This window comes from Pangasianodon hypophthalmus, chromosome 24 (assembly GCF_027358585.1).
Source record: "Pangasianodon hypophthalmus isolate fPanHyp1 chromosome 24, fPanHyp1.pri, whole genome shotgun sequence".
Lineage (NCBI taxonomy): Eukaryota > Metazoa > Chordata > Actinopteri > Siluriformes > Pangasiidae > Pangasianodon > Pangasianodon hypophthalmus.
The window spans coordinates 13379734-13403210 of NC_069733.1; the positions used below are offsets into that span (position 1 = coordinate 13379734).

Sequence of the window (23477 nt, forward strand, 5' to 3'; positions counted from 1 at the left end):
TTTTCAGGAAAAAGCCAATACCGTTCAACCTGAAGTACCAAGAATTTTAAATGCTTAAAGTTACATTACAGCCCAGAGGCATGCAGTGCAGATCATTCAGCTACTTCAAAGAGAGTGATAGAGACAAAGATAAGAGCATTTATAATGGTTTAAAAAAAGCATAGATAGGAAGCTGCATTATTATGGGCCAATTACAGTAATGATGGTAGAAATGAGAAAAAATGAGTACAGAGGTTTTCAGAAGAAGCAGTGGGCAAAAGTAGTGTTGTTATCATTAAGGTCAAGACATAAATTGTATAATTTTTGGGAAGTACTTTATTTAGATCAGATTAGATTATTTTATATGAGAAATGCCTGTTATAGTTTGTTCCATAATAATGATATGAACAGCCAAATAGAATAATGATGATTATCATTTTTGTTAACTATATGTACAGTTACTAAGGCAGAACAACAACAGTGATGGTAAATAGCACTGTGTTAAACTGTATAACTGTGACTTTGGAGACTTTATGGTCCTAAAAGTGCCTAGGGATGAACATTTGGACAAGTCTGCATGTTGGTACTTGTCCAAACTGGGGTGGTCTTTGCTGGAATTGAAGGCATTTCCAACTTTTTAGGTTAACAATCCCCTCTGTGTTGAGTGACCAGGCTCCATTTTGATATGTTCCAGGATGGGCTCTAGCTGCCTGAAGGTTTACTTGAACTTAGTTCAAAGTCATATCAGCTTTATAGCTTTGAGGTGTTTTTGACAGGCAAAAACAAATCTGGGCACAAGAATGTCACCCAGTTACTTTTCTCAGTCTCTTATATGTTAGATATGAAGCCTGAACTATGAACTTGTGCAGGCCCCAAGATTGGGGTATTGTAAAAAAAAAAAAAAAAAAAAACTTGTTCTACTCCTGTTAGATATCTGGCTGATGATAGTGTTGGTTGTGTAAATCAGTTTTGAAAAAAAAAAATGTATTATTGTATTGTAAAGAGCTCCCTCTACTGAAATGCTGCAGAGAATGAAAGAACTCATATGAGCATGTAGTGAGATTTACATGTGCAATAAAAAAAAAAATACAAGTGTAAAAAAAAAATTGCTCATATACAGTATTTCACATCACTGAAGGTGAACATGAGTAGATGATAGATAATACTCCCAAATTTGCTAGCACCTTCAAAACTGTAGAACATGCTCCACCTAAATCCTACTTAAGTTAATATTTTACTACAAATAAATAACCCGTACATTCTGAATGCTCTAATTTCCTTTCCATGCACATTTTCTGCCAGCACATGCACAGAACAGCAGCCATTCAAGGTCAAGTCTGAGCACGACCACTTAGTTTTGAGCTGAAGGAGACTGACACAGTGAGCTGCCCATGACAATGAATACTGGGAGGAATAATTTAAAAGCCTTGTAGTTTCTAAACACACATATGCCGAGACACAGTGGGGCACACTCGGACTGGATCAGCCATCAGGCTTGCTGCCTTCAAGCGTAACTTATACAAACGCCCCTGTTGTGTTCTGTGTACATTTTAAATTTGACAGGGTTGTTTATTGGTATTGGTAAGACACTGACTATAAACTCGACCTTTTCTGACTTGTTGTATAAAGAACATACATCTTATTACTTTTAACTTTTCCTCAGTTTTTATAATATCAGTGTAATATTACAGGAATTCTGCCTGCATGATACACCTTCTTTATATATATATATATATATATATATATATATATATATATATATATATATATATATATATATATACATACATATATATATATATATATATATATATATATATATATATATATATATATATATAAATAAAACCATAAAAAGGTTATGTATAAAGTAGTATATCTTCTTTAAAAAAAAAAACCTTACTTGTAGTTTGTGTGTGCTTTTTTGCTGCTCATGCACACCGATTGCTCTAAACAGGTTTAACATAAACATGATGAAATACTGGAAAGAGGAAGCAGAAGCCTAATGTACAATATGTTCCACTGGTTAATATTTAAAGCAATGATCTGGGTATTGGGGTCTAACATATTATGACACACGGATTGAAAGCCTGTGGCATAATTACTTCATCTCTGGCCAACTGCTGTCCTCAAAAACGGAGTCACTGTAACATCACCTCCATCCTAAATAATGTATAACTCACTACGTTGGCTCTTACAGCTTCGTTCAGCTCATATGAGTCACGTCATACAAGTCATGCAGATATTTTTTTTCTTATTCACAAGATAAACAATAAGATGCTTGGGTATATTGTTTGTACATAGATTTTTTTGTTTGTTTGTTTGTTTTTAGTGCAGTGTGTAATTAAAGGCAATTAAATTGTATATATTATAATTGTAAACCTTTGTGACCAGACTTGCATTTCTATCAGTATTTCTACAAAAATGTCTTTATTCACTGGCAACAAGACATGCAGGATTTTCAAGTTAGCATACAGCGTCTTGCGCTTCACTGATTTTGTTCTGCTTGTCAACAATTTTGGCTGGTACACTGTGTACCAGAGATTTTTCAGACACAGATTACTGACAAACTCTATTGTATTCTGCATGAAAGCTAGATAAATAGACAAAAGCTTGATGAATAGATATCTTTCTGCAAAGATGTATTGCACTTTGCTTACATATTCCAAAAAAGACCCATTCTTTGATTATTTCTCCTCACCTTTGAAAGGTACCTCTCGAAGACATTTTTCTCCGAGGCATTGATTGCATTGGTCCTTTAAGATTGGTGACAGCTAATACACTTCTAAATGATCAGTTATTATCTCTGGGGCCTCATTCCATGTGCCCTGCTGTTTTCAAAGGTCATCCTTCTGTTTTCATCTATCGACCTGCACTCCCGGTAACATGGACTGGGACTTATTGAAAGCGAAGGTTGAGCAGCGTATTTCCATCAGGTTACAGTCCACTCTTTCAGGATGCAGCTTTTAAAAAAAAAACCTTTCGACTCGGCAGCCGTTTGGTGAATAGGGCAGAATTGGGGGACATAATGGACATGCCGATACTGAGGGAAAGTCGTGTAAAAAGTCTTTAGTGTCATGGGGTGGAAATATAAGAGGTTAAGCAACGTCTCACAATTTCGATAATAGGTCTTTTGTACAAATAATTTAATATGAAATCAGATTAAGACGCAGTACACTGACAATCTGTTGCATTGTTAATTCACAATTTAACATCTACTTAAAAGCCATATGTACAGTATACAGAGCCTTACATAAGTATTCACCTTCTTTTCCCACATTTTGTAGTGTTAGAATCTGGAACTAAAATGGATTCAATTGGGATTATAAGTCATGAATCTGGTAGGGTTCTTAGTTAATTTAAAAAAAGGTTTCTGGTTAGGCCACACCCACTTCTAGGTACAGATACAAATACTTGGAGCACTAAATAGACAGAGATACAGATCGTATCACTGTGTCACACTCCTAGTTCAGAGGTTACAGGTACAGTCTTGGAAAAAAAAAAAAAAAAAGATTTAATCAGCATGTAAAGTCTACTTCAGTTTGTGCTTCCGGGGAGCTCTTGAAGGTTCTACGTAGAATCTTACAACAGAGAGTTCCTCTATCACAAAAATTCCCTGTACAAATTATTAACCATCACATGAAAAACTCTATATACAAATAACAAGTGTATCACACACAAAACAGTGAAACATGATCTTTACTATTTTGTCCATCTGTGATGTGCATTCACAAGTCTTATGTTTTTTTTTCTTCTTGTTACAGTTGTATGAACTTGATGATGATGTAAAAAGAAAAGAATTTCTCGATGATCTCTTCAGCTTCATGCAGAAAAGAGGTAAGACCTGTATCTATGTCTCTCTGAGCAAGAAAAGCTCTATAAACATATAACCAGTGTATCAAACACAAAACAGTGAAATATGATCTTTACTATTTTGTACCAGCTGTGATGTGCTTTAAAAAGCCTTTTGTTGTTTTTTCTGTTTGTTACAGTTTTTGCTAAAATACCGCCATATTATATTGTGGTCTAAAATGTTGTCTCATATAAGTGGCAAAATTCACTGTGTTTTATACTCTGCTATCTACTATCAATACCGTCCTGTATTAAAACAAAGAGTTGTAAAAGTGGTAAGAGCTCATTCTTGTAGCTAGAATGAACAATACTCGAGGTTAATGAAAAACTAGGAATATAAGGATGATATTGTGAGACCAAGTCTGTGTTTCCTGCTTAAGCCTCGGTTTGAGATCTATAAAACAATGTTGCCATTATCGTCTCACCGCTCACTCATGATGCTATCAGACACAATGAGTTGCCACTGTTGCTTTTATAATTGTACCCAGATTACGTAAAAATGGCCCAGAAGGAAAGACCTTGCCAGGCAGGGAGGATAACATCCTGCTATTTTCTTGCTATGGCCAAATTAATTACTACATTGTCAGAATGTTTTTTTTTCCTCAGACAGTAGCTTCAGTGAGCATTACCTTCAAACACTTTATGGGAGAAATAGATGAAGTTTAAGGCATATTGTATGAGAAAGGTGGCATCCTAGGAGTGAAAAAACAATATATAAAGGTTAAAGTTCAGATTACACTGAAGGAATAAAATGTGCAAGTGTGCATTTATGTATGGATTAACTGTTTTGTTTTTTTTTTTATAATAAAGCTCTCTTGAATTCTTGAGTCTTATTTGGTCAGTAGGTATTGATTAATTGTCTATAACAGCAGCTCTGAGAGTAGGGTCAACTGTAATTCAAACCACAGGTTTATATATTAATGTGCTTGTTCTAATACATTATTGTTTCCATAGTAACAGCTCAAACACATTTTTTAAAAAGTGTTGTCATTTACCAAAGGTGAAGTTTTCTGTAAGGAGACATTTATTTAACCTTTATGGAAGGAGTCCCACAATGGGAAAGTCTTCAGGACAGAGGAGTTTGCGTTCTCAGTAAAATGACAAGCTGTGGGTGTTTTTTTTTTTTTATTATTATTAATTTCGAGAGAGAGAAGAAAGAGAGGCTGGTGATAGAATAAGTGATGTAAGTAATAACCGAAACTAAATGTAAAAAAAAAGATGACATTCATTAATGAACTAAAAATTGTAATCATCGACTACTGGTATGGTATAAGAGGACTAAAACACTTCAGGATGTACCGTTATTTGAAAACAACTTTGGGATGGTAATAGTAACTCAGCTTTACTTCAGGCTGCATTCAGATTCCCCCTCCTCTTTACATCTCTGACACAACCTCTGGACAGACGTCATAAAAATTTAGATGGCTACATGAATCAGTTGGGACATGCTCACCAGAAAAGTGCTCAGCACACGATCTGTGAGCATTTAGTAAGTGCCCTCAGACAAAGAGTCCTGCAAATTCCTTCAGGTGAACGGGTGGGGGGTGAGCAGTAAGAAGCCCAATACTTAATCCATTAATGACAGCTTTGTATCCCTGTCAATTTAAAGAGTTAGCCTCCTGTCTGCATCATTCCTACCACTTCATGCTAATGACCTTCTTAGGCTGAATTAGAGTACCTCTGGTGTAATTCATATCTGAAATAACTTGCGACATAAGATTTCTAAATGTATGCACTGGAACTGTGACATGATGTATGCTGAAATAATTATGTAACTTTAACAAATCCTAACTAGTTAATACATATAACAAGAGGGTGCTAATAGATATGGCAAGTGGTGGTGATGTTCCTTCATTATATTCCTGGGAAAAATAAATAACTAGACTCAGAAATCTGTTACTGCAGGCTGCCTTTTACTTATGTTTTATAGTTATCATACTTTAATAATGTCCAAATTAGTGTTGTATGAAAATCTGTAGAATAGATGAATGAGAAACAACTGGTTTGGTAAAATTTCTGATGACAGGAATGCAGCACTTGGTTTTATTATGGCTTACGCTGTTTTTGTTTCGCCACTGGCTAATCCGAGAGAGACAGGCAGTTAGGAGTCGCTCTGTCTAGTGATGCCATGCCATAAATATGTGGGAGTGGATCAGATCTTTACACATCAGGTCATGCAGAAAGACAAAATATGCGTGTCTATAGAAACTAGGTGTTCAAAACTAAACAAAAAAAACAACAAAATTATTTAAAAAAATGTTTATTCAGGTGGATTAGTGTTGCACACAGTATTGAAAATTAAAATATTTTATCAGTACAACAATGTGGCAAACAATTCAATTCATTTAACTTCCAATAATTACTAGACCTGGACCATTATGTAAAATTATTAATTGGTGCTGTTTATTATATCTAAAACATACAGTTGAAAAATTTTATTTAGCAACATATGTGAATTTAACTCTTATAAATAATCAACATGCAACAGAACAGAAATAGGAAATTGTGTAATCCATTTAAGGTGACAGATTTTTTTATGTTTATTTTTCATAAAATAAATTAAAATGTTTTGAGATAATATAATTGGCATCAGTTAAAATGATAGTATCATGACAACCCTAGATTGTGTTGCCTATTTGTACGTTAGTGTTAATCCTGACATGGAAACTGTGGCCATTTTATTATTAAGTTGTTCATACATAGTGTCTACACCTACAGCTCTTTTTAGCAAAATATAAGTTGTAAAGCACTTCCAAATCACTTGAGACCATTACCGTAATTTAACATTAACCACTATCCTGATTTTGCTCGTTCTTATCTGAATAGCAAAATAATAATATAATTCTCCTCTTTATAAATGTACTGAGTATATACAAAGCATTATCACTTCCAGGTTACTTCATCCTCATTTCTGCTTCAATTGTTGAATATCAAGGATTAAATATTCAATATAAGCCCATTAATATTATTGATTTTTGAGTCTCCAAGGAACATCATGGCTGAATGATTAATGTATGTGACTGAATCATGCTGAAACCCATTTACAGTAAGTTACCGCATTGTCGTTTGGTATTAAGCTGACTTGTAAGTTGTAATGGTTGACGCTGCTGAATCATATCATTGGCCTTTTATTAAACAAGGGCAGATTTGTTTTTCGATTCACTATCCTGTTTGAGTTACCTGCTTATCACATGAGCTTGGCAAGACTGAATGCCAACTGCTGGGCCTTTATCATGAACGATGTTCGCTATTGACATGTAATTCCACATTCCCATGTCGAGTCCACCCCTGTCCATTCTCTGTGGCTTGTCTGAATTAAGGCCTGTGTGTACTCTGGCAGTGACATGTGGCAGGGAGATAAATGTTATATTGAAGGTGTGTCAACAGTACAAACATGCTCTACTGCAAGCAAAGCCTCCGAAATATGTTGTCTCTGGTGCTCTGATTGACATTGTTGGTCCTATTCCCATGCTGTCAGGCTTTGAGCAGAACATTTGACATATCTATGGGCAGTCATGAAAGATCTTTTGTGTTCCAGAGTAGATATATCAAATTACAGCTTTTAATGTGTTACCACGTAGATATTTCTTCACTTATCTGAACTCTACTTTGAATCCAATAATGATAACAGGAACTAACTTGTTTCATGGACGTTCCACAACATTAAATGCAACTATAAATGGATAAAATTTTGATGTACGATTATTTAATTAATTAGATAATGTAGTCGCTGTGGTATAAAAGATATAAAACACTTTGGGACATGATACTATAGGAAAATAATCAACGTCAGGGTGGTAACAGTAAGTCTTGTTATGGGGCCGTATCCCACTACTCCATTGTTGATTATTTTCCTCTAACTGCAGTCTTCATTGTGTTTTATTTGTCGTTTATATCATGAGAAATTCCTACATATTTGAACTAATAAGGATGGTCCGGTTGGGTTTTGTTGGATTTTGATTTCATGCAAAAGTTGTAAGAAAAGGTACGAACACTAAACCCACCTCAACCCTTACCTTAACCTCACCTTTGTATCTTTTAATGTGACTTAATAGATACTTCATTGTTGTGACTGTGTTGCTGGAGGAATAATGATTATAAAGAATTTCCTTGTGCATTAGTGACATTGGATGTTTCTGTAAATTTTCAGAAATATTAATAGATATGCAGATAGCATACCACACTGCTCTGTTTTCTATTAGAAATGTTATGAAGTGACAACATTTCAGTGTAATTAGCATTAGAGTGTGAAGCCAAAAGATTCAAACAATGATTATTTATATTCATGACATTAGCTGGTTAAGAAATATGTCTTGGATAAACTTAACATGGTATGACTTTGTATTCACTAAGATTCTGAAGTATACACAAAACAAACATGTCATCAACCACTTTGTTATACGTTGGGCAACATAAAAATGTGTTATGCTAGTTGGCTAAGATTTCCTGCTACTCTTAGCAAAGGCCACACTTAGGAAAGCTAAATTCAGCTATATGTGACAGAACATGATTAGCTGCGATAATCAAATTTATAACTACAGCCAGTGTTAGTTACACTGCAAAATATTCCTGAGTATAATTAATATATGCAGTGTATACTAAGTGTTTGTTGACCTGCAATATATATTCCATATATTTATTCATTTATCTTCAATCATAACTTTTTAAAAAAAACAATCTTAAATTTGAATATCATTTTGTTAATTGCATTTTCACAAATCTGAAAGGAAATAGAACAAACCTGTAGTCTAGTGCTACAAAAATAATTTCAAAAGAACGTAACTTTGAATGTACTCATTATTTAGAAAGTACTATCTATGTATTAAATCAGTGTTGGTCAAAAGAAATCAGCGTGAGTTTCTCTTCCCAGCATTATCTGTGACTATCTCTCTAAAGTCACAATTTTAAACCTAAGAAAATTAGATTGATTTGGTTTCAGCTCAGCTAACCTTGCACAGGAAAATCCACAACATCATAGTGGAAATATAACCTGAAGCTGTATTTAGCTTCTTATTTAAAGCCCTGTATCAGGAATTTGCTATAATCAGTGATCTACTGAGCACTGTTATCAGGGATAAGTTGGTGTTGTATGGTGTTGTCACAACTGTTATCTAGCCCCCTCTGGCTAAGGCTATTAATAGCTTTCCACACACAGGGACCAGATTCAGGTTCCCTTACACTCTCGTGTCACCCTGGGAGTAAACACTAGGCTACTCCATTTATTAAGCAGGTAATCCTGGGTAAGCAAAACCACCAATAATGCACGCAAATGGGAAGCCGACTGAAAGCCAGAAATGCAAAAATAAAGACACACCCAGCACCCCGTAAAGCAATTGTGTTGCTTTTTTGGCTGTATCAAAGACCAGTTTTAAGATAAAGTGTACAACAATTGAGACATTTATATTGCAAATCAAAATATCGTCTCCCAGTAAGATACCAACACTGAATTCTTAAAAATCTACAGAACACACAACCGAGGGATTAACCCTTTTATATCAGGATGCATGTGCTGTCTGGAAAAGTATGAAAATTCAGAAAATATTTTGGAAAATGGACCCTATGCTCTAAACTTGTTCTATTTGTGGTGACATTTCCTTGTTTTTCTTTTCTAACAAATCCTCCCAAAGGCATTTCATAATATAATTATTTATCTTTTAAAAAATAATGTAGAATATAGCAAGTCTGGATATGTTAAAAATCTGGGGGGAAAAGTACTGAAAGAAGTCACAAGGAAACAATAACAACTGTATTTCCTCATCCTGTTTTCTGTTTGTGTTTTTGCTGGCTCTTGAGGTTGCAGATGATCAATAATTAGCATTAACCAAATTAGCTGGAAGATGTGAGAGAGTTCAGGAACAATTTGCATTTTCACTCAGTGACATTTCCAGAATGGCAGATTTGTAAATGTGTTTATTTCAGAGTTTTAAAAAGCACACGAAATAACTTTTTTTTTTTTTTTTGGTGATACTTTTACCTCTTGAAAAAGCAACACAAATATATGGCACCGAGTAGAATTATTTGGTTTGCCAAATGTATTGTTCATGAAGGAATCAACTCTTTGAGCAGAGGCTTGTTAGGAGTTGACTCGTGTATCTCAAGAGCTGTGGTTTTGTTGTTTGGAAGGCAAGACAAACAATGTGATCTCATGATGTATTAGTATTGTATAGGCTGTACATCTAGATCAAAATACATCTTGTGAAACTTTATCTAAATATCTGACTTGCTCAGTGCAGCATAACACACCAGTGTAGTGTGTAAGGTATTAGGTAGCATAAGCATGAAGGTGTCATTGTATTGCTGCTTGTTATGATGTGCATAATAGTCAGGGGTTACATGGTCATTTAAGAAGTGGAGGAGCTTTTTTTCATGAGTGCTAACAATGTGGGAACTGCTCTGTTTAGTTCAGTTTATGTGTATTATATAAGAGTTTTCAATATTGATTTAATGGATGTTAGATTCTAGCACATTTTTGGAATCGGTTTCTGACCTAAGGGCTCAAGTTCATTAAATATCATTTGTAAGTAAGTTAGTAAGTAGCATTTATTTATAATACGCATTTAAAACATCTTGCATTGACCAAAGTGCAAAAAAATTGCACCAAAGACTTAGCAATCATGCTCAAATGCCAGCATGTACAGGTGGGTTATAAGAAGATTTGAATTCAGCAATGGAAGTTTTCAGTTTGTTAAAGTGTATGCTATTTTTGGCATCTGTATGACATAATTAATCACTATTATTATCACAATTATATTATGCTATGGTTTACATTTCCATCAAATTATAGTACTGCACATGCTGTTCAAATAAACCAAAGATGGAAGAGCTCAGCTCTCTTGAGCCAACCTCTAATTTAATCCCTGGTTGTATAGTGTGTTGAGGGAGCTGATTGTGTCTCAGGATAAATAGTCTACAATGCAGCAGATAGAGATTAGGTGGATTGAGATTAGATTGGAGATTAAGTTGAGTAGGATGAGGCAGACTGGAGTATTCAATTCAATTTAGTTTTTTCTTTAATGACATTTACAGCAGAGATATAGCAAGCACTGTGTTTACTGCAGAAATAGCTATAACAAACAGTACACTGTAAAGTATTTCTGTAATTTCTATAACAAAATACTGGCCAAAAGTGTTTTACAGGTTGACAGAGCAGGTATTATTAAGTTTAACACCTTATACCTGTATATTAAAATTCACTTTTATTTTATTATTTATTGTTGGTAAAATTTATTAACTTTTTTATTTCTTTGTTAAATGAGTTTTTTTTTTTTTACATTTTATAACATTGACAATAGAATAAAAATAATTTTTTACAGTTTTTCTGAAATGAAAAGATTGCTTTAATAAATACAGATTTCTTTGAACAATTTAAGTAATAGAAAAGAGTCTAGAAAAGAAAATCAGTTACAGGTCATAATATCATTTGGCTGATTTAAAAAAAAACAACAACAAGCAATTCTGGCAAAGAATAAATATCCATTTGACAGCTAAATTTTTATTTATTTTTTTAATAGGTATTAATTGGTCAGCTGATCGAATTCTCATTTGCTCAGAACAGTCAGAATTCAAAATCATTACACTCTTAATCAGAAGGGTTCTTTGAGCCTTTTGCTGAGGATTTTTAGGTAACTGTGCTTGTTTTTGTATAAGTGCTTTATATAAAATATATTCAAAGGTCAAAATAAAGTATTATGATAAAGAACTTTAAAGAACTAAAGCCCAATCATTTTTGAATTCACTATAAACATAATAAGTACTACTAATCATGAAAAGTATGTTTAGAACTAAGAATAGGCCAATTTAAACAAGTATGTTTCTGATGTGCATTTAATGGGTGCTAGGTGGAACCTTTTTTTAAACAAATATTCTATGCTGTGAAGAAAAAAAAGAAAAAGAATATTTTATTCCTATGTCTCATGTCTCATGACAGTGGTTCAGTCTAACTTAAAGGGTTCTTTACTGTCACTCTCAATGGGTTTTCTTTTTTTTTTTTAGATTCCATGTAGAACACTTTTAGAGAACTAAAACTATTGGCCCTCCGAAGAACCCTTGAGTAACCATTCAAGTGAACAGTGAACTATTCACTTAATTTGCTTCAAATTCAAGCTATCCAGGAAAACCTCTGTGTGAGATCCAGTCTTCTTCTTTGTTCAGATTTTTTTCATTAGTTTGGAATGATGGCCCTACAAAACTGCCAGATTGCGTATGAAAATGAAAACCTTTGAAAAGAAATCTCCTCAGCTTCAGGTTGTCGGGTTCACATCAAAAATCAGTGCCATTCGCAGGCTCCCCTGCTGTGTTCGGCTTGAAAGTCAACTTACTCTATCGGCCCCTATAGACCTGGCCCGAGCTCAAAGGTCATTCGCCTTCCTAGTGTCTCTTAGCCCCTGCCATCATCAATCATAACCTGCCACACACGATTCGTTTGTCATGCGGCCTTGTGTGGATTGAGATGGCCGTATCTGTTTTCAAATCAAAATGGCTGGCAGCCTAACACAAACAGATCTGTGTTTAAGTGATGATTATAGGAGGCACACACACTCACTTATCCTCCAGAGAGAACTCATGGCAAATGTTTTAGCATTAAAGGAAGAGTCAACTATGCAATACAATAAATATGTTAATATTGAAACATACAAACAGATGCTAATTTGTTGGCTGTTGCTGTATTTTCCTTATTAAATGAGAAGTTGTGTGCTGTAGTGACATCACAGGCAATGAAGTGCAGTAGAAGAAAACATTTTCAGTGATATCAAACATAACAAAAGAGCAAGAGTTTATTTTCTCACTCATCATTTTCCAGCCACTTTCAATGTCTTATTAATGAAGTAGTGGAAACAGCTAACATTGGACTCGAAGTCCTAGACTGCAAGCAGCAGAGATTTGGCTTGACTAGTTAGTGGTGTATGAGTTGACAAGTGTGATGTTGTTGACAGTGATTTTAGCATGAAAATGCAAGCTTTGGAAGCTGATATGTTTCAGCAGAGTGTACAGATGAGGAGGTGACACAGCTGGACAGGCTGATATATTAAAGCGCTGCTGCATCACTCTGTTTAGGTAGAGATTAAGTAAGGGCTACCCTGTGTAGGATAATCGGTACAGAGAATGGATGGATGGATGGATGGATGGACATGCAAGTTATTCAGGGTGGAATTTTCCGTTAAACATCCCACGTTACAAAGGTTGAATATAAAAATATAGGTATGACGTAATTTTTTTTTGTGCAGTACTGTAGTTAGTCATCTACTTAGATTAACACTCTGTCTTGATTACGCTGACATTATGGAGAAAAGTGGATGAATAAGGTGTTTGAACAGCACACATAAATCCTCGCAAGGTATCTCACAAGGATTAAACCCTGAAGAATGCACACGTCAGTCATGACACCAACTTGGAGCGATGAACGCTTTTACAGCTTCTGATCTTTAAGCAATAGGAACAATGCAGGTGTTATAGCCCATTGTATGCTGCTAAATACCCAAAGTGATTCATGATTTCTATCGGGCACTAACAATAAATTGACCAGAGCCAGGGCCGCCTCAGCACTTTATGTTGAGTCAATGTTTTACACCTTTTGCATTACCTGAATGCCAACACAGGAGAGTAAGAAACGACTTGAAAGTTGAGAGAGTGATTCCTAAAACTGGGGCACGGGAAAAATCAGGAAAGTCCATGGTTTTCCCGTGTTTGTCAAAGTTCACCCCTAATTTCCTTCCTTCCTCAGAGCCATTCAGGGCATAGTATTTTCAAAATATATAGTTGAATTGCTCAAGTGGAAGTGCCATGCTGCTGGGAATGTAAATAAAAGATCTAAAATGCATTCTAAATTACATCCTAATAGGCAGAGTATTTTTTCTTTAGAGAATTATATCAGAATGAAATGTAAACTGATAAATATATGAAAGTCCTCTTTTAAAAATGTATATGCAAATGAGATAATAGAGAATTAAATGTGCTATTGTGCGTATCACAAAAATCCATTAAAAAAAATCAATTGTTTTTGTTTTGTTTCACTGTGATCCACCCTGTGGTTAGAATTTCACATAATACACTATTTATTTGTACATTTTACATGGCTAATGGCTAAAATATCACATATTCAAAAGTACTCGAGATATTAAGATAAACCTCTGCAAATTCAGGCTTTAAGACCTGTGGACCAGCGTGTGACATTGTATTGGCCTGAGAGGAGTCGAAATGTGGAAAAAGGTCATTTAAAGAAAATAACCAGTAAACATAATGTCAGTAAGTAATAGAATCCCAGGAAACAATGAATCTTTCAAGAAGAATCATTACATCATCTGAGGAAATGTCTATACATGGACTACATAACCTTCCTTTTTTATAGTTTTATGGCTAAAATGTCATAAAGTCAAAATTCCTCAGGAAATGTTCACAAATACATTCTTTTTCAGGAAATATAAAAGTATATTATTCAAAGGTTTAAATGTGCCTGTTGAGTTTCTACCTGAAGAATGAAAATTTTAAAAAAATCTATGCAACATGTAAATGGAAATGAGATAAAAGTGTGATTATTAAGTATTTATTCCAATAATGGACTATTGGAAGCCTTAAGTTCATTTTAATTGGTTTGTGTAAAGCATCTGCCATACAAGTCCTTGTGTAAGTTGTTACTGTAGAAACAATAACATATTAGAAAAAGCGCATTGATATAAAATTGTGAGCTGAATTTCAGCCAGCGCTACTGTCAGAGCTGCTGTTACAGAAAATCGATCAGAGAATTCAACAGAGCTGTGGTATAAACATAAAACATATTAGTATGACTTACCCTTCATACATTAAAGTTACTTAATTGAAAAAACTGAAGTAAAAAAAGTGTCATGTAGTTGGATTTTGTTTAGTTTTATATGTATTAAGCTGTGACCAAAACCATAACCTTAACCTGTATATTTTCATACAAATTGAATCATCCAAGCGGTTATAAATTGAGAGAGCATGTGGTGGAAAAACACATGTAATATCTTCTGATTTCAGTTAAAATCATTTATTTTTAACATTTCAATTATTGAGTACATTAAATTGTGAATACCTTTCAACTTTTAATCATGTAAAATGTTGACACAATACGCATACATCACTTAAGCATCATTTTTATTCTACTTGTTTCATTCCTCAGCATGAATTTATGGACACCTGTTTTGCATGTGTACATGTTTATTCTTTTTTAGCTGTAAAAAAAAATTTAACCACATGCTCTGACCTTCTTTCAAATTGAATTTGTCTGTAATACAACACCCACATTAGCTCATAACCTTGTCTGGCTGGACAAAGGACAGTTCGTGTCAAAGGTAAATGAATGTGGTTAGAGTCCTGCCATAATATCAATATTGTGTCTGTATGTTTATTTGACAGCACAGAGTTTTTCAAAAGGAAATATGTGACAATATGTTTCAGTGTGGCATACTTTTAACGACTGCTAACTAGCTACCAAATCTTTGGCATGTGATTTCGTTTTTATTTCAGCCCTACTGTTCAGGATGCAGACAAACCTCTCTGTCTGTTTTTTAAGTCACGTGGGACTTGTTCAGTTCATGAGCTCCTTCGGTTTCCTCAATTTCCTGTTTTATATACGTGAATCAAGGTGGTTTCTCATGCTGGGTTTTTTGGGAGTGAGTGTAAGCATAGAAGCATCTCCCCTTTCCATTACCTCACTGAAGTGTGTGAAGAAAACGCATTACAGATGAAGAAAGCTGAGGAGATGACCGGCTCCCACCACACCACTATAGCTAAAACCCTTCACCGCTTCGTCAATTCCACATTTTTAGTGCGGGAGCAATTAACAGGAGGTTGGTGGGGGATGGTGTTCAGGCTGAACATGTTTTTTTTTTCATGTAATCATTCACTGTCATTATGATGCATAGCCACATTGGGTTGCTTGGCCTGACAAAAGCTCATTGCGGCTTTTATTCGCTGTATCTCTTTCAGGGAATCAGAGAGCCCGCATGCATCACCTCGGCCATCGAGTGCCCATAAATCTCATTGTAAAGGGGCTTGTCTGGGTTTAGATTCAGCCTGATGCTGGCTTTTGTCAAGGCCGTTTTTATTTATTGCCCTATACTCGTTTACATTAGTCTTTTGTGTTTGTGGATAAATAATTGTTTTAACGATTATCTTTGGGTGCTGTGGACTAGGACTAGATGAAGAGAAGAGAATGAGTTTGATATTCTTTTCTTTTAATTGTAAACTTACTCTTAAGTTAGAGGTTTGAATTAATCCTCAGGGCTGATATGCTCAGCTTTTAGACTACGTTAAAGCAACTACTTATGAATTAATACTGTATAATTAAAGTATATATAAATACAGTATGAATGTAACTTTGAGGAAAGTATTATCCATTAACATAGCACACAGACGTGGACTAATCTCTGACTTGGCATAACATTCACCTCTGTTTAATTTTGAATCAATAAAAAAGAAAGAAAAATGCATGAACGCATAACACAGAAAAGTTGTTTGCACGTGATCTATGGACAGTTCAGGGCGAAGTTAGAAGTTAGAAATAGCAATTGATTGTTTTAGATGGTGCTACTACTTTAAATGTAATTCCATCATTGTTCAGTGCACAAGCACAGATAAATCATTTACTTAAATAGTGTCTCTTAGTTCACATGCCAGAGAGGCAAAATGAAGCCGTAATTATAAGGCTTAATTGATGTGTTTTTACCACCGTAGACCATTCCTCTACTCTCCACTGTCTTTTCATAGCCAAAGCTGTGCTTGCTGTTGTTTGCACTATATTTCTCAGAGTATTGATTGCTATTATGGTAAATCCGATGGGCACAATGGAACTCTATCAGCAAAATACAGGTTAATTATCTGGAGGTCAGCCGCTCTCCAATTCACACAAAGGACTGCTCTTCTTCGCTGTTTTATGACCTGGCATTAAATCGTGAGCACAAATTATCACAGGGGATTTTTGTATTCGGGAAATCAGGAGGTAAAATGTATAGCTGTGTTAGACAGGCAAGATTTACAAAGCATTTTCTTTTTTCGCTTGTTTTCTTGATTGAAGCAACATTATTCTTCTTTAGCAGAGACTAGGATTAGAATTTGCTCTCCAGGTCGGTGATGTCAAAGTCATTGACCTGGTTTGCTAAAAAGCCACAAAACACCATTGAAATGTACGTTTAATTATTATTATTAGGTTGTACAGGATATCATCAAGAGTATTACTGTCTGTCACTTTGTCAGCTCTGGTTCAGATGAAGACTAAATTACATTTACCACAGCACTGTTGAATGCTTTATTCTGATTGGTCAGAAGGTGCTAATTAATTGACAGTTCGAATATGTTATTGTTTCTATAGTACTAACTAACACAAGGTCTTGTATGGCAGATGGTCTACATAAACATTTAAAACCTGAGGTTTTCTGTGAGGAGATGTTTAGCATTTTTGGAAGGAGTCTCCAGTGTCAACACTTTGTAACTAAGAAGTAAAGCTGTAACTTTAAGTTTTCTGACATGGAAAAGTCTTCAGGATGTAACATGACAAGGATGTTACAGTCTTCTGTGACGTGACAAGTTGCATTTTTTTTGTCTTACTAACTGCAAGAGAAAGCAAAAAAGGGGCTGGTGTGTAACTGTTTGTAGCTGTTATAACGTAAATGATAACAGGAAGTAACTATAAATGAATAAAAAGTATGATGGTCATTTTGTATATAATAGAAGATTTTTAATGTTGGCAAATTGCTGTGGTATAAGAGTGATAAAACACTTCAGAGCTTGCTGTTATCTGAAAATTAATCAACTTCAGGATGGAAGTAACTCCACATCGGGCCACATAACAGCCCCCATCGTTGATTATTTTCTTATAACAACATATCCCAAAGTTTTTTATTCTTTACTTAGGAGTATATGTGTAATAAGTGATAAATACGGATAAAGGTGATTGATGTCTTGTCAAGTCCTGAAATTTTTTTTTATCAGAAATGCATTTGGCAATACATTTCCTCCAGACAGTGGAGACTTTTGATTGAGCGGTAAAAGTGATTTTTTTTTCAAGTAGGAGAACGAGGCTGTCGGACATTTTACTTATGCCAGACTGATTGGCCTCGTAAGCGGCAGAAAGACCCATCGATAAGCCGGAGTTAATGGCATTGATTCTGGATATTGTGTGTCTGTGTGTGTGTGTCCCACTCCTGTAGGGACTCCAGTGAATCGGATTCCTATCATGGCCAAGCAGGTGTTGGATCTCTACACTCTCTACAAGCTTGTCACCGAAAAAGGTGGCTTAGTGGAAGTCATCAATAAGAAAATATGGCGTGAGATTACCAGAGGTCTAAACCTCCCTACCTCGATTACCAGTGCAGCTTTCACTCTCCGGACCCAGTGAGTGTGATAACCTCCTACATCTTCTATCTACTGATGACCACGAGTCAGTTCTTGAACATAGAGTCTGATTCAATTATCTGCCATTACAGTACAGAGAGGTGTATATCTGACATTATTTGAGGGGATAAAATAACACAGAGACAAAGATATCATGACCAAAGGTTCATACTTTTTCAGCATTTTCCATTTTAATTTGTACTCTAGCCACTCTTCATATTTAATTGATAATAATAATAGCAATAATAATAATAATACGCAAATTATTGTAGTTTTTTATTAAAATATGTGTCCAGGGATATGTCTGAATTACTTCCCTATTTACTATATGTGGTAATACTTGTGTGTCAGCCATTTCCAAATTTCCAGTGGACAAATCATCCTCCTTGGTCAGTTTACTATATTATTCCCTTAAATTCAGTGTACAAAAATGTACACTACTTCCTCCCTAATACCACAATATGAAGTGATTTCTTCCACCTCAGAATTTACTTTGTGTATAAATATAAGTAAAAAACAGGCACTTGCGTGTTTAATACCGAAAATCACCTTTAATCCTTGTTTTTTTTTTTATTCACCATGTAACTTTTAGCATTCAGATAAAATGTTAAATAGATATATTTATAAAATAGCAGGTTAAAGTGATGTGTTTCTGGAGGACTCTCCAGTAAATTCTTTTAATTCTGCCCATTTTCTCCCTCACTGCTCTTTATACAGAACAGTCTATATACTGTAATAAATAGTGACTGGGTGAATTAGAGCTTGTTCATACTCTGTAATTCTGACCATCTCAAAAAGCATTACATCAGCGTTACATCAACAAATTTCATTATATTCCAATATAGCCTAATATAAACAAACATGAGGAATATTCTAGGAACTCAAATGTCATTAGATTCACCTGATCATGAACTCCCCTCATAGAATAAAAGCTGTCCTTTCAGATGATCTTCCAAAGCATTACTATTGCATCTTCCTGTTCTGCTCAGGTATATGAAGTACCTCTACCCATATGAATGTGAAAAGCGGGGGCTGAGCTCACCTGGGGAGCTGCAGGCAGCCATCGACAGCAACCGGCGCGAGGGCCGCAGACAGAGTTACGGCTCAGCCCTTTTCAACTACTCGCCTGTGGGAACCCCCACCCTGCTGCCCTCACCCAAACTCCCCATCTCCCACATCAGCATAGGAACCCCCAACGGAGGCCAAATGGCCCACACACCCGTCATCAAGAAAGGTGAGAGTTGCCTTTGTACTGAACAAATATGTTACATGGGTGTTCTTGCAGAAAAAGAAAAAAATCATGAATTTAGGATTTATATAGCCAATGCAATAGAGAATATTAGGTAAAAAGAAGAAGAAGAAGAATTCAATTAAAAATAAGGACAAAAATTAACTAAACAGTATTACAAATTATAAATTTTAAAAAATGATACACAAATTATACAAAAAATAAAGTTAACATTTCATGGCTTACTAAAAAAAATAAATTAGCACTATTGTACATAGCATAAATTCACAGAACAACCATTTGTACTAAAAAGAAAGTGAAATGTTTCTCATACATGGCATGTTGTAATCTCTACAGTAGAAGATTGTTTACAGCTGGTGCAAGGCAAAATACACTGATTACATTCATTTAAAAAAAACTCTTTTAATTATTTACTGTCAATGGCAGCAAATGATGTCCCAGGAGGCTTTATGAGTGCTTTATTTAATATGAATTTTGCAGCTCTAATCTATTTTTATCAAATATAATAGAATCATGCTTTACATGCCAATTATGTTTTACAATCTAAATATTTACAACAGTGGATTTTCACTGTTTATTAGTGTAAATAAATTAATTAGACTCGAGTGTCTCTTATGAAACAATTAAATTCAGTTAGTTCTGGCTGGTTATGAGCACTGCAAAGAAAAAAATATCTTGTAAACCCACGTGTGGCTTAGGTGTCTATTTATATATGCTTCTTAATAAAATGTAATTTGGTCCATGTTGCAATTGAATCCTATCAAAAATTAATTAAGGAAAACTAATTTCTTCCCAGCAGTAGTGTCCTTCTTGTACTCACGCTTGTTGTGCCTTGTGGCCTGGGTGGTCATCAGTACAGACAGGAAACAGCTTGCAGTACTTCCTCTTGCCCAAGCTGCCAGTTTCCGCATTGCACCGGTGGGAGCATTTGAAGGCAGAAAGACGTGATTCAGTAATGTGGCCATATGGAAAAAGACACAAACACGCACAGATTCCTCAAAGGATCAAAGGCTTTTTTTTTAAGCTCTGTCAGTATTTATAGGCTTGTCACCACAAGGGTTAAAATAGAACAGAGCATGATTTTTGTGTTTGACTCCCATGACCACATGATACTACTTCTTTTTACAGAGCAAACACTTTATGTAACCGCGTGTTGCATATTACATACTACATGCTTCAAACAGATTTACATAATAGACAATATATAATATTTTATCCAGTGTAACATTGTAAGAAAATACATACAATTAGCAATTTCTATTAATAAGGCAACATTTAATGTGCTTGCATCTTTAAACATTTTATTCTCCTTCTTTAAAGGAATCAGAACGTGTATGTTTCTTTTGTACTTGTACAAGAGGTATGATTGTTGAACATTTTTGAATTTACTTGCCTGTAAAAATCTAATAACCCTAAGATGCTCACGCAGACTGGCACCCTTTGATTTTCTTATTGACCCTCAAGACAGGAAACACATTTTGGTGTATTTCTTTATTTATTTATAGAATTATGAAGTAATCAAGTTTTGATATTGCATATCTGTATTTCTGTCACTTATCTTTTGAATTCTTTAAACCCTGACAAACCCAAGTCTTCAGTAGATTTGACTATAGCTTTTCACTCTGTTCCACAGAAGACTCCATACTTTCCAGCTGCCTGACTAACCGGGTGGGCATCCCGATGCCCCTGGGTGGGCACCATGGCACAGCTGCAGCTGCACAGGCCGCCCAAGCTGCCCAGGCCGCCCAGGCTGCAGCGGTTGTGCAGGCGGCTGCCCTTGAGCAGCTCAGAGAGAAGCTGGAGGCTGGAGAGCCCCCAGAGAAGAAGGTGATGCTGATGGCTGAGGAGCAGCAGAGGATTATGCAGCACGCGCTTCAGCATAACCTCTTCGCCATGGCCAGCCAGCTGCCGATGAATATCAAGCTCAACAACATAGGTGTGTATGTGTGTGTGTGTATGGGTGTGTGGAAGGAATGTCTAGTTCAGTATGGAAAGAATTATTATTACATATTATTACATATTAAATTAAATTATATATAAAATATATATAAAATTTAAATTTTCTTTAAAGATGATAGTGAAAATGCATGAAAATCAAATGTACATATATCACAATAATTATATTAATTGTAAAGTACTCTATGTGTAACATATATGATGTGGACTCAAAACTTAAAGATGAAAATCAAATCATATCTCAGTTTTCCCCACCTGCTGGATGCATAATAGAGCTTTTAAAGCTATTGAATCTTTAAAAAGAGAGACATGAAAAATCTTTAAATGTAGGGGACCTCCAACACACCCTCATTCCATTCAGCCCATGTGAACTTGCAAAAAAATATTGAATTGGCTTGTTGTACACTACTACCCAGCATTTTCACATGGGAGCTGCATCAAATAGAAATCACACTGGAGGTTCTATTCTTGCAACCAGCTTGACAGCACAATTATCAAGACAGTTAACATGCAAACAGTGTGTGTAGAACAACAGTGTCATTGATACATGAGGGACAGGGACAGTGGATGTTGTCAGTTGTATTTGCAATACGGTTCACTTAAAAACCAGACCGAAGACAGTTGGACAGTTAATAAACAACATATTTCTGTTTATACTGATTATCCATAATGATCAAAAATATTATTATTGTACACCTTGTGGACTTAAATAGAGATGAAGAGTAAAACAAACTAAACAGGGTGAGTGGATTCGGGTTTTAAAACCATCTTACAAAGCTCTTGTGGATTGAAACATTTTTTAAAATGAATGCATATGTGCTGCATTTGACAAGTGTCGAAAAGTGCTTCAGAGCCGCATGCGGTGTTAACAGCCTTTAATATAATGATTGACTCCAAATACGGACATGTATCACCCAGTGTAGTGATCTACAAAAATGGGGAAAAAAAGGAAATAATGGCGACTGAAGAGAAGACATGTGGGAGATTGAGGACGCGTATGTTCTTAGCAAAGATACGCCTGTATAATTTCATCCTTACTGCTACAGTAAAAAAGCTGTGGTATGAATTAATACAATTCATGTCATCATTATGAAACAAAAATAAATATGGTAACCTGACTCATGACCATAATTAGAGAGTAGATACACTCATAATAATATGTTAAAAAGCATAGTCGCCTTAGTTTCTGGCCTCTCAACCACTTACAAAAATGCTAACGTGGCCCTGGCTGAAATTGAGTTTGACACCCCTGTGATGTAGCTAGAGACGGATATCAGTTATGACTTAGCTGAGAGGAAATCTTGAAAAAAAGAAAAAGGGGGAAATGTTTATCTGTTTATAGATTTTTTTAGATATAGGCCTATAAATGTTACAGCACCATTCAGTGAATGAGTAAAATGTTTAAATATACGTTTTGAATGTAATCTCCTTTTAAGTCACATGCTGTATTTGGAATGAGTCATTAGCTGGAGGGAACAAAGGAGTTTAAAATAAAGTAGCTGTTTCTAACAGAAAATATACGTACATAGGTTTACTGTAATATTATTCATCTAACATTTTCCTCTACTGAGTTGCTGTGGTGCATGAATTACTTCTTTGACTCCACAGACTAAAGGATAGCGAATCGTGAAGTGAAATGATAATAATGACATAATATTACAACGCACAAAACAGTTAATTCGACATTGTTTTTTAGACGTTTACACAAAATCAAGTCAAATACTAACAGCTAAATGCTGATGTCTAGCTACAAGGAAGATTTGACTGCAACTCATTTCATAATGACAGAGTCTGTGATGAGATTGCGGCATCTTTCTCTCTCATGAGTAATACGTTATTTCTGCACAACTGTTCCTTTTGTATCATTATGACAGACTGCGATTTATATACCGTATGATGGGGAAAATAGAATGTAATTCTATAGCACAGTGTAGAGCTTGATGTAATGCAGTCAAACACTCTGCAATTTAAAGATTATTGTTAAATGTTATTTGCTCAAACCATGTCTGAAAATACATTTAGGAGTCCCCCATAATGACACACGAGAGAGAAATGATAGACATTAAAACCTGCTTTAATGTAGCTGCAGCGTCCA

The 23477-nt window shown here is 35.2% G+C and overlaps 1 protein-coding gene across 3 annotated transcripts in view; it reads left to right on the forward strand.

Moving 5' to 3' along the window:
- arid3c (AT rich interactive domain 3C (BRIGHT-like)) overlaps nucleotides 1–23477 on the forward strand; it is a 62315-nt gene that overhangs the window by 33543 nt on the left and 5295 nt on the right. For 2 of the 3 annotated variants that reach the window (XM_026931378.3, XM_026931379.3), the window contains 4 exons: nucleotides 3744–3816; nucleotides 17994–18177; nucleotides 19167–19411; nucleotides 21060–21362. In XM_026931378.3, coding sequence (XP_026787179.1) covers nucleotides 3744–3816; nucleotides 17994–18177; nucleotides 19167–19411; nucleotides 21060–21362 — 805 coding nt within the window. The remainder of the gene's footprint in view (nucleotides 1–3743; nucleotides 3817–17993; nucleotides 18178–19166; nucleotides 19412–21059; nucleotides 21363–23477) is intronic. The other variant, XM_034299116.2, reaches the window with a different exon arrangement.